The sequence below is a fragment of the Lepidochelys kempii genome, chromosome 1, assembly GCF_965140265.1.
Source record: "Lepidochelys kempii isolate rLepKem1 chromosome 1, rLepKem1.hap2, whole genome shotgun sequence".
Classification (NCBI taxonomy): Eukaryota; Metazoa; Chordata; order Testudines; family Cheloniidae; genus Lepidochelys; species Lepidochelys kempii.
Window position 1 is genome coordinate 259,689,742 of NC_133256.1, and position 13,270 is coordinate 259,703,011.

The 13,270-nt window shown below is 52.7% G+C and overlaps 1 protein-coding gene across 2 annotated transcripts; it reads left to right on the forward strand.

The window, feature by feature from the left end:
• Positions 1–957: 957 nt before the first annotated feature.
• LOC140904864 (uncharacterized) lies at positions 958–11,746 on the forward strand. 2 transcript variants are annotated; one of them, XM_073327172.1, is made up of 4 exons: positions 958–1,139; positions 6,001–6,446; positions 6,774–7,372; positions 9,177–11,746. In XM_073327172.1, the coding sequence occupies exons 2-4, from the start codon at positions 6,008–6,010 to the stop codon at positions 10,041–10,043; spliced, it is 1,905 nt and encodes a 634-aa protein (XP_073183273.1). In that variant the 5' UTR covers positions 958–1,139; positions 6,001–6,007; the 3' UTR covers positions 10,044–11,746. The 2 variants fall into 2 exon arrangements, with proteins under 2 accessions (XP_073183273.1, XP_073183274.1); XM_073327173.1 differs by having other exon boundaries at positions 9,183–11,746.
• The last annotated feature ends 1,524 nt before the right edge of the window (positions 11,747–13,270 follow it).

The window sequence follows — 13,270 nt, forward strand, 5'->3', positions numbered from 1 at the left end:
TTGAGCATGAGCTTTCGTGAGCTACAGTTCACTTCATCGGATGCATGCATCCGATGAAGTGAGCTGTAGCTCACGAAAGCTCATGCTCAAATAAATTGGTTTGCCTCCAAGGGAAGGTACCAGTTTGTGAAGCTGCTATGAGCCAGACTGAAGATTTTGGAAACCACATTTCACGCAAAGCCTCAACAAACTCAGACGTGCTCCCAGCAGGAGAAAATGCCAGAGGCAAGGAGTTGGCTAGGGACACCTCTCATCTCCCCCGTGCCCACAAGTTTCACGATATGGACAAAGAGCCAAAACTTTTGGACTTGGTGGGACATCACAGGAGCTCTGTGCCTACTGGGGTGTGGCCATTTCAGGCTTTATGGACAGGGACCAGCACCTTGGTTTTCACTTGGCAGAGCACTGGCTGCCAGCGCAGGGATCAGGCGTAATATGCTCCTGCCAGTCTGCCCTGCCTCACCAGTAGGCCAGTCAAATTTGGCACCACCGAAGGTGCCAGATGGCCTGAAGACCATCACTGACCTTGAGAAGTTAGCCCCAGGGAGAGCACAGCAGCAGCAGTCCAGCCTGGAGGTAGCAGAGGCCTGGATGGCGAGGCTCAGCGATGAGAAGAGAGGATGCTATCTCTTGGGCTGGTGGAAGCCGGCCCAGAATACGTTTTCGGAATCAGCCACGAACCCGGTTTGGTGTGATCCGCACAGGCCAGCTAACCACATTCTCGTTTGCTCCAGGTGCAAGTGAAGGAGCCAGGTTAGAAAATGGTTTCCAAACCTGGCTCATTTCCTAACGCAGAGAGGGACAAAGGGCCTGAAGGAGGGCTGGGCAGGTTCAGGTGTTTCAAACACTGATGCATGCTGGGTTCCAAACTTTGTGGCCATATTTTTTTTTTTTTTTTTGGTGCCTCTACTTTCTCCAGCTCATCTGTGTCCTTTCTCCCTGCAGACAATAGGAGGAAACAACTCATGTCCTAGCACCGCTTCCTCCGTCAGGTTATGTGACTTGTTGGATGCATTTGAGCTGAAAGGGGGAAGAGTCACCAGGACAATCGGTCCACAGCGTATGGGGTGTTTGGAGAAGGGCTAAAGCACTGGAGCTGCGCAGCAAATACCCCCCAGCAGAGCTGCCTCTGAGGACAGGTAAGGGAGATGGAAAGCTCCAGCGATGTTGAGTGTCTTTGTCAGTGAAGGGGCAGGGGGAGCCCCGTGGAGGCAGGGCAGAGCTGATGAGAAATGTTTTGCATTTGGAAATAGCTGCTGCAAATGGGTTATTTTGCTACGTTCACTGGAGCTTCACAGAAGAACAGAACTGCCCCATAGAGCTTGCAGTAACATAGGAGACAATAAACTCAGAACAAGCAACAGACTCACACCCAAAGAGGGGGTGGGGGAGAGACACATCCTGGGTCTAATGCGGTGGCCCAATGGGAGTTTCCCAGGTAGAGTGGCTACAGGATCAGGCTCCCAGGTTAAAGAGAGAGAGCAGATGGGGAGAGAGCCGCATGCTGGGGAAGAGTGAAAGAGACAACATCTGGAGGAGGAAGAGGGGATTGGTAGGAGGGAGTCATGCTCAGCAGAGGTAGATGGGGAGAGGTGCTGGGCGGCAACATGCAGAGTGTGGAGAGGGGAGAGTGCACAGACTCCCGCTGATGGGCAAGCTGCAGAGCGATGAGAGCCAGAAGATTAGCCAGTTTGGAGCTGGCTGTGCCCTATGGGCAGAACAGGGACATCTTCGGGGCCGTGAAACGTTGAGCACCTCTGTGCACGTGGCTATAGTGCAGGGTGGGGCCAGGCTGGGCGTGGCCGCAGTGCCCCCCGGGCCCGTGTTTCTCGGACGGACACGCTGGTCTCCTCGTCCCAGGGAGCTGCACGCAGGGTCACCAGCGCAGAATAGGAAGGGGGGTATTGTTTTTTTCTTTTTTCATCCTGTCCCCAGCCTGGCCCCTAGGACTGAGCAAACAGCCTCCGCTCATCGCATGCGGCACATTCAGCAGCAGCCAGTGCCAGGAGTGATGGCTGAGCCTCGGGTGGAGAAGGGCTGGCGAGTGAGAGAGAGAGTAACTAGCCACTCCTTTTTTTCCGCTTGCTTTGAGCTTGTCAGGGCAGAGGGCTGCTACACATTAACTCCACCACCCCACTTCTGTTACCAAGTCAGACGGAGAGGGCAGCGAGATTCCACGGGACAGGGCAGAACGCTCCAAGCAGCAGTTACAGTCTATTGAAACGGAAAGAGGGGGTTGCCCCTGCACCAGCTAAGGAAGAGGGGGGAGTTCTCCCTCTGATATAGCGGGGAGGGGGTAGCTCTGTGTCCCCCTATACTTTAACCCCTGCACCCAAGTGGCACAATCATCACTCTGGCTAAGGGCTGTCTGCAGTCAAGAACGGTGGCTTCTTTTAGGTATGAGCTTTTCATTCTACACTAAATAAAACAGAACATAACAGGAAAAGAACAAGCTGTGATGGTGGTTTGCACCATCATAAAGTCTGGTGGGTTTGAGGGCCTTCCTGCAAAGCACAGGGCATGTATCAAACGGGGCCCGGGTTTCAGTGACGCTGGTGTGAGTCCAGAGTAACTCCACGGATGTTGGTGGCATAACTGCAAACTGGTGTAACTAACACCAGAATCTGGCACATGGGGCACCGCAGCCGTGTTTAGGAATCTGGATGTCCTTGGTGTCCACATAGAGACCCATTGGAGGGTGTGAGATGAGCATCCTAGGGCATCAGTTTCCCATCGGTTCAAGCAGCTAAATCCAGTGATGAGTTGCTGGGGAGGGGAGGAGAGATGATCTCAGACACCCCGTTCTTGGAGGATTATATTGCTGATGCCTGGGAGTGGTTAGTGGTGCAGGGAGAGAAGTGATTTGATTAGGAACATCATCCTGAGGTCCCCTGTTTGTTTCCCCTCCCAGGAAGCTCCAGCTCCAGGGGGTTCAGGTTACAGCTCCGACCATGATAATGGTTCTACCAGCTCCTCCCTCAGCACCCTGGGCATTGCTCTGCTCTCCCTGCCATGCCCACCAGGGCGAGGGATTCTGCCAGTCAGGACTGCGCCGGCAGTGCAGAATCCACCCCCTCTGCTCCAGCGGCACCGACTCTGCAGGGCCCAGCAGGGCAGAGCCTGGCGGCAGCTGGGATATGGAGCTATCCAGCTAGAAGGGGCCATGTTCCAGCGTAGACTCCCCTGACTGTAGCCACACCTTAACCAAGGAAATCGGGGCGGGGGAGACCGCAGGGCTGCGTTTCCTGCCTGTCAGATTGCCGAGTCAGTGTTTTTCTAGAAGTCCATTTTGTCATGAGTGAACAAAAGGAGGAAGCCCAGGCTCTCGGCCGTTCCTGTTCGCTCCCTCGGCTTTGGGCTACACAAACTTGATTCAGGAGGAGACGGGAGAGAGAGTGTCCCCCTGCCATGGAGGAGAAGGAAAGGGAGCAAGACCAGGGCAGAGAGAACTGGGAGGAAAGCAACAGGAGCAGTCAGAGAGACAGTGGGGGACAGATCCTTTGGTGGTGTAAAGCCGTTGCCTTCCCGGTAGTTAGGCGGATTGACACCGCCTGAGTCTGTCGCCCTGGGAGTGGGAGGGAATCCAGAGGGAGAGGAGGAAGTAGAGCGGAATGGAAATCAGAGGGCAGAGGCACATGGAGGCAGAACGGGGTGAGAAGAGAATAAAAGAAGGCAGAACAGCGAAAGATGAAGCTACCCAACCGTAGAGCCGATCTGACTGACTGTGCTCCTCTTTCACCATGTTGTCCTGTCACCCTGGCAGGAAGGAGGATGTTGGTATGAACTGGTGAAAATCCATTGCCAGCCAAAGCCATACCTGGTGATTATTCCAGACCACTTGAAGCCCTAGAAACCCTCCAAACTTTTAGAACAAAATATCATCAGAGGTGAGAAGCCTAATTCCCCGCTCTCCCAAAGTGGGAGGGCAGTAAGTGTCGGCCACCGCGCTGATTTCTGGAATACCCCTGGTCTGCCCGACTCCGGGCAGCAGAAATGAAATTTGAGTCTCCTCTCTGGCACAGCAGTGTCCCCTGGGAGGGCTCAGGGCAACTGGGAGTCAACCCTGGATCTTCCTCATGGCAGGGTAGAAACCATTTCGGGCATTGGGCCTGCTCTGGGACAGGAGAGTAGGAATCAAAGCCAGGTCTGCTGCGTGGCACAGAGTTGATCCCTAGAGGCGGTGAGGTGACCAGCTTCTATTCAGAACATTTCAGGAGAAAATGACAGAGGAGGAGAACGACCTGGGTGTATTGGTTGATCACAGGGTGACTATGAGCCACCAGTGTGATGTGGCCGAGAAAAAGGCTAATGCAGTCCTAGGATACATCAAATGAGGTATTTCTAGTAGAGACAGGGAAGTGTTACTGCCATTATACAAGGCACTGGTGAGACCTCACCTGGAATACTGAGTGCAGTTCTGGTCTCCCATGTTTAAGAAGGATGAATTCAAACTGGAACAGGTGCAGAGAAGAGCTACCAGGATGATCCGAGGAACAGAAAAGCTACCTTTTGAGAGGAGACTTAGAGCTTGGCTTGTTTAGCCTAACCAAATGAAAGCTGAGGGGAGATATGACTGCTCTCTATAAATACATCAGAGGGATACACACCACGGAGGGAGCGGAGTTATTTAAGTTAAGGGCCAATTTATATATAAATGGATATAAACTGGCCATCAATAAGTTTAGGTTTGAAATTAGATGCAGGTTTCTAACAATCAGAGCAGTGACGTTCTGGAACAGCCTTCTGAGGGGAGCAGTGGGGGCAAAAAACCTAACTGGCTTCAACACCGAGCTTGATAAGTGTGTGGAGGAATGGTATGATGAGATTGTAAATATCCCCAATGACCGGTGATGGGACGCTAGATGGGGAGGGCTCTGAGTTACTACAGAGAATTATTTCCTAGGTGTCTGGCTGGTGGGTCTTGCCCATATGCTCAGAGTCTAACTAATCACCATATCTGGGTTCAGGAAGGAATTTTCCCCCAGGTCAGATTGGCAGAGACCCTGTGGAGGTTTTCACCTTCCTCTGCAGAGTAATGATGGATTCTCTGTAATTTGAAGTCTTTAAATCATGATCTGAGGACTTCAGTAACTCAGCCAGAGGTTAAGGATCAGTCTATTACAGGAGTGAGTGGGGTGAGGTCTTGTGGCCTGCTATGTGCAGGAGGTCAGACTAGATGATCATGATGGTCTCTTCTGGCCTTAAAGTCTATGAGTCTTTGACACTATAGCAGCTGCTGACAAAGCACAGTGTGTCCTTAGACTGTGGCACTGGAAACATCTGGTCCTGGCCACGGTTGGAGGCAGGATACCAGACAGGATGGAGCAATGGTCTGATCTGGTTTCAGCAGTTCCTTTGTTCCTATGGGTCTGCCACATAGAAGGGAGCTATAAGACTAGACTAGAAGGGAGCATGAGAGGTCATCTAGTGCAGCCCCCTGCGCTGAGGCAGGACCCCCACAGGACATCGTCACATGCAGCTGGTAGCAGATGAGCCATGTCACTGGTTCTGAGAACTTCATTCTCTGCTAGCTCTTGGTAACAGAAACGTATTAATAAAGTGGTGGGAATCCAGAGAAGACGATCTAAAATCCACAAAGGGGCTACAGGAAATGACCTAAGAGAAGATTTAAAATAACAGTATTCCTGTAGCTCAGCCAAAGTGGAGTGAGATGACAAGCACGTAGACCATCAATGGGGTAAAAACAAAAGGGCTAAGAACTGTTCAGATTGATTCAAAGGTTTATTAAACTTGGAGTGATAGGAGCACGTTGGCTGCATTATATTACATCTCCTAACAGTGAGATCTGCTGGGCTGTGGAATAGTCCTCTGTGGACAGCGGGTAATTTAAGAGTGGTCTGGACAAATTCCCTGGAGAATATAGCATAGGGAAGGACAGTCTCAGGGAGGTGTGGACAAGGTGTGATCTATCCTGTTCCCAGGCCTTTTACAATATGTATGCATCTGTCTCACTCGCTGCCTGCCTTGTCTTGCAAACAGAGACGCTATGTCGAGGCTCTGGATTGTGGTCCTTGTTCTGCTGTGGATTCCAGTCATGGCCATCACACAGCTCCCAGGCAATGCCCAGTGCCCTGTGAACTGCTCCTGCTTCTTCTCCCAGTGGTTTGTCCGGTGCCCCAATGCCAGCTTATCCTCTCTTCCCCCTGGTATTCCCAATGCCACCGTGGAGCTCGACCTACAGCACAACCAGTTCAGCACCCTCTCAGCAGGCTTCTTCCCAGAGCTGGCTGAGATCAGCAGCATTTACCTTGGCAGCAGTGGCATCCACCGGATTGAGCCTGGGGCTTTTCAGGGGGTCAAGAATCTGTACCATCTCCACCTGGACAACAACTTCCTGGAGCAGGTCCCAGAGGGTGTCTTTGAGAATCTGACAAATCTGATCTTCCTGCACCTGGAGCACAACCAGATTGCTCACCTCCCGCCAGGTATTTCTGGATGGATAGGCCCCCAGCACCACTATGAGCTGGCTACCGGAGCAACCAGCATAACCAGCCCCACGCCTCTTTTCTACTAATCCCTGTCCCAAGCTGTTGGTTTCCTGAAGACCCCACACTGCTGAGAGGATGGGGGCCAGAACTGCCACAGACGGGTCCTGCATGTCCATGATACCAAGTCAGCACCTCCTTTTAGCCAGGGGAAAATGGGAGGGGTAACTCAGGGCTGGGGGAGCGGAGGGGCCACATGATCAGAGATTATTGAAGCACAGAACATTTGATATTGGCTTGACCTGGATGGGTCTCTCTCTCTCTCAGGTGGGTTCTCTTCCCTGAAGCAGCTCAGTGTCCTGGATCTGAGTAACAACCTGCTGCTGGAGCTCTCCGAACAAGCCCTTCATGGCCTCCCGCGGCTGCGTCGGCTCTACCTGAGCGCGAACCATATTACCAATGTGTCCAGCAAAGCCCTCCCAGGCAGCCTGCGGGCCCTCAGCCTAGACGGGAACCAGCTGGCGAGCGTGCCCGCGGCCATCCGCACCTCTTCCACGCTCTCCACTCTGCAGCTGAGTGGTAACCCCATCCGGAAGCTGACATCTCTCTCCTTTGGGAGGAGGCTTCGCTCCCTAAGGCAGCTGTTCCTGGACAGCCTGGCCCTGGAGAAGATCACCTCCTTGGCTTTCACCAGGCTCCGCTGGCTGGAGCTGCTGAGCCTGAGGAACAACAGCCTGGAGTCGCTCCCGCCTCTGTCCTCCCTGAGGTCGCTCTCCACTCTGTATCTGACTGGGAACAACTGGCGCTGCGACTGCAACCTGATCTGGCTCCGCACCTGGCAGAAGAAGGTGCTCCGGAAAGAACGCAGCCCCGTGGAATGCAGCTCCCCGGGGACGCTACAGGGACAGCTCCTGGTGGACATAGAGGTAATGGCCTGTGGTTCCAGAATACATGAAAGTGGTGGGCTGGGGCCGGGGCGCACAGGATTTCCAGTCTAAGTCTCTTCTCCCTTCGGCCCAATACTTTAAAAGGGAGAGGACCGATGTAACCAATGCCCTTGCAGATCTCACGGCAGGGTGAGGCCTGGTCAGTATGCGGATGGGACCCGGACAGCTCCATGCGCTGCAGACAACAGACAGTTACTTAAATACGCCCAATTCCCCTGGGGAGCTGAAACTCGGTCCTTTAGCTTGAAAACATGGGCCCCTTCCGCAGAGTTGAAGATCTCCTCTGATTGCAGCTGATAGCAGCTCCGTGACCCTTGGGGCTGTGAGATAGCCACTCCAGGCCACGGCCCTCACAGTATTGTCTGCTGGGAGGTAGTGCTTTTGGGTGGAGGGGCTGGGGAGGTCACAGAAAATCAGAAAGCAATTGGGATGTGTGTTAATAGGTAGGCCTGGCATGGCATTCGTGTGTTTCAGTGGTTGGGGTGGGAGGGGAATCAGGAAGGTGCATACAGGGCGGGTTTGGCAGCTGGTGAAGGGAAGAAAGAAGCAGATGCACGCTCTATTTATTGTGGTTTTTTGTCTTCATTTCCTCCCTTTCTCCTCTGCTCAGACCCTCTCTCTCCCCCTCCTCTCTTTCCTGCTTCCCCCGCTCTCCCTAGCTCTTGTGGGGAGCAGCCGGGGCTGCTGGCTTAGGGTGTCACCGCAGAGGCCATCCTGCAGTGCAGAAGGCGCTGGGTGTCAGCGCTCGGAGCTGGATGCAGCTTATGGCAGGCTCTGGTTCCCACTTTATGTGAGGCGTGAATAAAAATAATAGAATTGTTCAAATACAAGTTCATGTTGGCTTAATGCAAAGACCAGCACAACTCTTCCCTTCCTATCTCCCATTTCCTCTCTCTGCCACACCCTTCTTCATCCATCCTGTCACATTCACTCTCAGCCTGTCCCTCCCTGCACACCTCTCCTTCCGTGTGCTGCATCCGCTGTTCATCTGAAGTGCAGGGGAGGTGGACAGCACACAGACACCTCTCCTGGTATCTGCCTCTGCCTGGGGGAAGCTGGGCCACAGCCATTCAACCTGCTGTCAGCTTTCCCAGCTCAGTTGGCTGGTGGTCTCCTCAGGGGACCAGAGTTGTTTCCAGAAACAGGACAAAATGCCACTGTCAGGTTGGGACAGGCCCTGGAAACTGAGCCAGTCCTGGTTCCGAGACACGTGGTCACCCGAAAACAGAGCCACACTGACATTCTTGCCCATAAAAGACCCCCGGACTGATTCTGTAAGAGGTATTAGCTTATATCAGAGGGGTAGCATTGTTAGTCTGTATCCATAAAAACAACGAGGAGTCTGGTGGCACCTTAAAGACTAACAGATTTATTTGTTAGTCACCCCATGCATCTGAAGAAGTGGGGTATTTTACCCACAAAATCTTATGCCCAAATAAATCTGTTAGTCTTTAAGGTGCCACCAGACTCCTCATTGTTTTTGCAGTATTAGCTTGGTATCCTGGGACAATTCTAACCTGGGTAATTTATATCCTTCCAGTCTCACCAATCCCCCCACTACAGTTTTAACTGGATCAGGCATTCTCCACTTCCTGTCCTAAACCCCTCAAAATGATCTCCCACTCCTATCTGGGACTGAGGTGCAGGAGGGCTGGGCTGTTCCCTCCCAGAAGCCTCTGCCTGTCAGTGGGGAGGAGTTATCTCTGCTGGTGCTTCATCCAGGCCCTAAAGAAACAGAAGAGCCGATTCTCTCTCATGTGAGTTTTTTTCCCCCCTTGCCCAGTTACAGAAGCTGACTTGCCCACCTTTTGGGACGGACTCCACCACCCTCAGCCCCTCTGAGAACATGAATACACTGACGGCCATTGCTCTGTCCAGAGACATACCTCTCCCACGGGCTGCTACCACAGCTATCACCACGACCTCCACTGCCCTGACCACCACAAGGAGGCTCCCCAGCTCCACCATGCACTCAGCTACCTCCCTTCACCGTGTGCTGGATAGGTGGGACCCATGCTTGGCCGACCACATCAGCAGCGTCAGCATCAGGACGAAGGGTGACACTTCCCTGGTGGTTGCCTGGGCTTTCTCCGGTGACCACGACCAATTTGAGGTGCGGTACACGGCTGGCCAGGATGAGCAGGTGCTGCGGGTGGCAGGAGGGTTGGCCGAGGTGACGCTCCACGATCTCCACGCAGGGACTGAGTACAGAGTCTGCGTCATCCCCCAGAATGAGAATCTGCTGGAGTGCCAGGCCCCTGCCGCCCGGCAGTGCAAAGCAGAGCGCACTGCCGGCCTTCCTAGTGATGCACAGCCCGTGCACGCCCCGCTTGGCCACAGCCACTCGGCCGTGGGCTTCGGTGTTGCTGTCGCTCTCCTAGCACTCGCAGCACTGGCCCTGGCCGTCACCTATAGGCTGCGGACGCGGCCGATCCAATTCCAGCGCTACTATGATGAAGATGGGTCACCCCGTCATCGCAGGAGCAGCAACCAAGCCAAGATGACCACAGACCCAGTTGACGAGAACATGGAGGATGAGGACTGGCACAGTTATGTGACAGCTGCCAGCCAGTGCCCAGAGGAGAAAGTAGACTGCACCATGTCTGCCCCACCCAGGCTCACATCCACACCCACATATGTGTCTCTGTGATTCTAACTGCTCCCTGGCATCCCATGGCTGAGCAGGAATTGCCCAATGGGGTCTGCTGCTCACCCACAGAGCCCCGAAGGAGTAAACCAGACAGTTCTGTATCCGCCCCTTGTGACTGACCTGGACAATAAAGCAGAGCCTAGAAAACTGAGATGGGAAAAGCCTGTGGCTTAGGGCCCCTTTTATCCAACCCAGTCCATGCCCCCCGCAGAGACTCTTCAGGGAGGGTCATGCACAGCCTCTTGCCTCACACAAATAGTTTTGAGAAGCAGGATCTCCATTGTGGCACCCATGTGATTCACAAAGCCTTTCACAGCCAGGGGTGATGTAGAAAGGCAGGGTTGGTGACTGGTTTCCATTTGACAGGCAACCTCTACATGGCTGGGGGTTTGCTATTTATAGCAAAGCTGGACTGGAAATCTCAGGAGAACATGCTTTTGGAGTCAGTTCCTCCTCCCTGGGGATTGTTTGCAGCTTCTGCCACCCTCCCACCCCCATCCCAAAAAAGCAGCTCTCTCTCTCTCTCTCTTGCTGTTTTGGCGTGTAGTCTGTGCCACTTCTGATTGCATTGGACTTGCCCCCGGCCCATGAAGTGTAGGAGGCTGTGGCATAATCTCCCAAGCAAAGTGGTGAAGGCCTTTCTAGCACATTTCATTTCCAAAGCACCTAAGCAACATTCTTCCTTCCTCCTGCCCACCTGCGCTGTGTCACTAACCCTTGATAAACAGGGAAAATGAGGCGGCCGGTGAGTGGCTTGCTGCTCAGTGCCACAAAGCAATTGGGTGTAGCACTCTGAAACTGTGTGGGGCAGACAGACAAGGTGTCATCTTATTTCATCTTTACTCTCCATTAATCTATAAACGAACAGGACAAAACCCTCATCATTCATCTCCCCTTTGTCTACAGGCAAAGTCCTGGTCTTTTGCTACTAGCCACTCCCTCCACACTTTAGAAAGAAGTGACATATCACCCACCTGGGCTCCTGGAGAACACTGTGGCCTAAATGGTACACCGCCTTCCCTCTGTGGTATGCTTGGTTTGCTGGACTAATAAAGCCCACAGTAAAACCATTTCATACAGCTGTGTGGCTCGTCTGTTGTTAGATGAGCGGGTCGTAAGAACAGCTAGTTAGACAGAGTTTGGAACTGGTGAAGGGACACAGACACTCTCCACTCCAGTGCACCAGTTAGGGGCCAGCATGCATTGGTAGTGTCCAAAAGGCACAACTGGATGAGACTCAGCAGCCTCAAGGGAGTGGGTGGCCGTAAGAACGGCCATAGGAGTCAGATCAATGCTCTGTCAAGCCCAGTATCCTGTCTTCTGACAGCGGCTGGTGCCAGTTGCTTCGGAAGGAGCGAACAGACCAGGGCAATTTATCATCCCTTGTCGTCCAGTCCCAGCGTCTAGAGATTTAGGGCCAGCCGGAGCATGGAGTTGCATCCCTTGCCCTCTTAGCTAATAGCCATTGCGGGACCTAGAGTCCATGAACCTATCTAGTTTTTTGGAACCCAGTTATACTTTTGCCCTTCACAACATCCCTTGTCAACAACTGCCATAGGTTGACTGTGTGTTGTGTGAAATACTTTTTTGTTCGTTTGAAACCTGCTGCCTATTAATTTCATTGGGTGACCCCGTGTTCTTGTGTTATATGAAAGGGTAAATAACACTTTCTGCATACCAGTCATGCCTTTACAGACCGCTGTCATGTCCGCACTCAGTCTTTTTCATCTCTCCTCTTATGGAAGCGGTTCCATACCAGCTTCGGTTGATGAGAGGTGTTCAAGCATCTTGAAAGCTTGTCTCTCTCACCAACCAAAGCTGGTCCAATAAATGCTATGACCTCCCCCACATTGTCTTGCTAAAGTCCTGGGACTGGCTACAACACTGCATTCAATATTAGTTGTCTGTCTTCACGTGCTGTAACTGAATAGGCCTTTTGCCTTTGTTTCTCAGTTCCCACCAGTACATTATCAACTTCTACCCTCTCCTCTTTACTAGGATATAGAGTAGCCACTTTAACAACTCCTTCCCCAAGGAATGTGGCTGCCCAAGCCATCCGCTCCGCCACACCTGTCAGCTTCCCCCAGCCCTTAATTTTAAAACTCTATGACATTAATTTTACATGCCAACAATATGGTGCCATTCGTGTTTAGTTGGAGCCCAGCCTTCCAGCATAGGAAGATGCTGCTCCAATGGCCAGGTAGCCATGTTCAAATAAACCTGTGCCGTTAGCCTTAGCCGCAGGCCATGGAGGCTGAACTCCCTGCTACCTGGACTCTGTCTGAGGCTCACTGGCAGGGGAGGCAACATGTGGAGAACTCCTTGACTCTTAGTCAAGAATTAACCTAGAATTCCTCTCGCTTCTCTGAGAAAATACCAGGCACCTCCCCTCGGTCCTGCACCAGGGTGAGTTGTGGCTGCCTCAAGCCAGGGGAGGACAGACCGCTTGCAGGGAGATGTAATAGCTCTAGTCTAGTAGGAAATAAAGATAATTCAATTTCTCACTCTCCCCATTCTGCATTTGACACCCAGAGCCCAAATATATTGACCTACAGGCCCCACTGCCAGACACCTGTATTTTCTGAGGCTTGCTGCAGGGGGAGGGGTGGGTTTGATGGGGTGAGAGTGGAGAGGCTCCTTGCCCCCCTTGGCAGACTGTGTTGCTCATCAGCAATCAAATTACAGCCACTCCCCTCAGAGGCAGCAGTGCTTTTAAGGCCAAGATGGTCCCTTATCAGCAGTGCTAGAAGTGGAGAGGCTCCTTGCCCCCCTTTCCATGGCAAAGATTTCTGGCAAAACTCCCAGAACTGCACTACTGTGAGTAATAAGGTGACTGGGGAGCAGAGGAGAAGGTTGGAGAATGAGCTGAGTAAACCTTAAACTAGGACATCTCCTTCTCTCCTTTACTACCCCCATGAACCAAGAACCCATCCATGCCCTTCCCCCAAACGTCAATGTGCGTATGTAGGGTGAGGTGGGGTGCTAGTCAACAGGAAAAATTCAGACCTGCAGTGTCATTTATGGGTGCAGAACCCTCACCCATATTTTAACATCCTTAGAGACCCTCAGCTAATTCTTGGCACTGAAGCTGCTAAGTTTGCAGTTCCTAGCCCTGAGATGATCTGCCAGGAAAGTATTCAAGGCCCCAGGTGCTGATCCCCTTCTTTCTTTACTGCTCCCCTTGGGGTGAGTGCTGAACATGGACCCCCCTCCAGGATTCAGCTGAT

Coding starts and splice junctions, on each gene's coding strand:
- LOC140904864 (XM_073327172.1), top strand. CDS start 6,008: ATGTCGAGGCTCTGGATTGTGGTCCTTGTTCTGCTGTGGATTCCAGTC. Junction 6,447..6,773: donor GATTGCTCACCTCCCGCCAG/GTATTTCTGGAT, acceptor TCTCTCTCTCAG/GTGGGTTCTCTTCCCTGAAG. Junction 7,373..9,176: donor AGCTCCTGGTGGACATAGAG/GTAATGGCCTGT, acceptor CCCCTTGCCCAG/TTACAGAAGCTGACTTGCCC.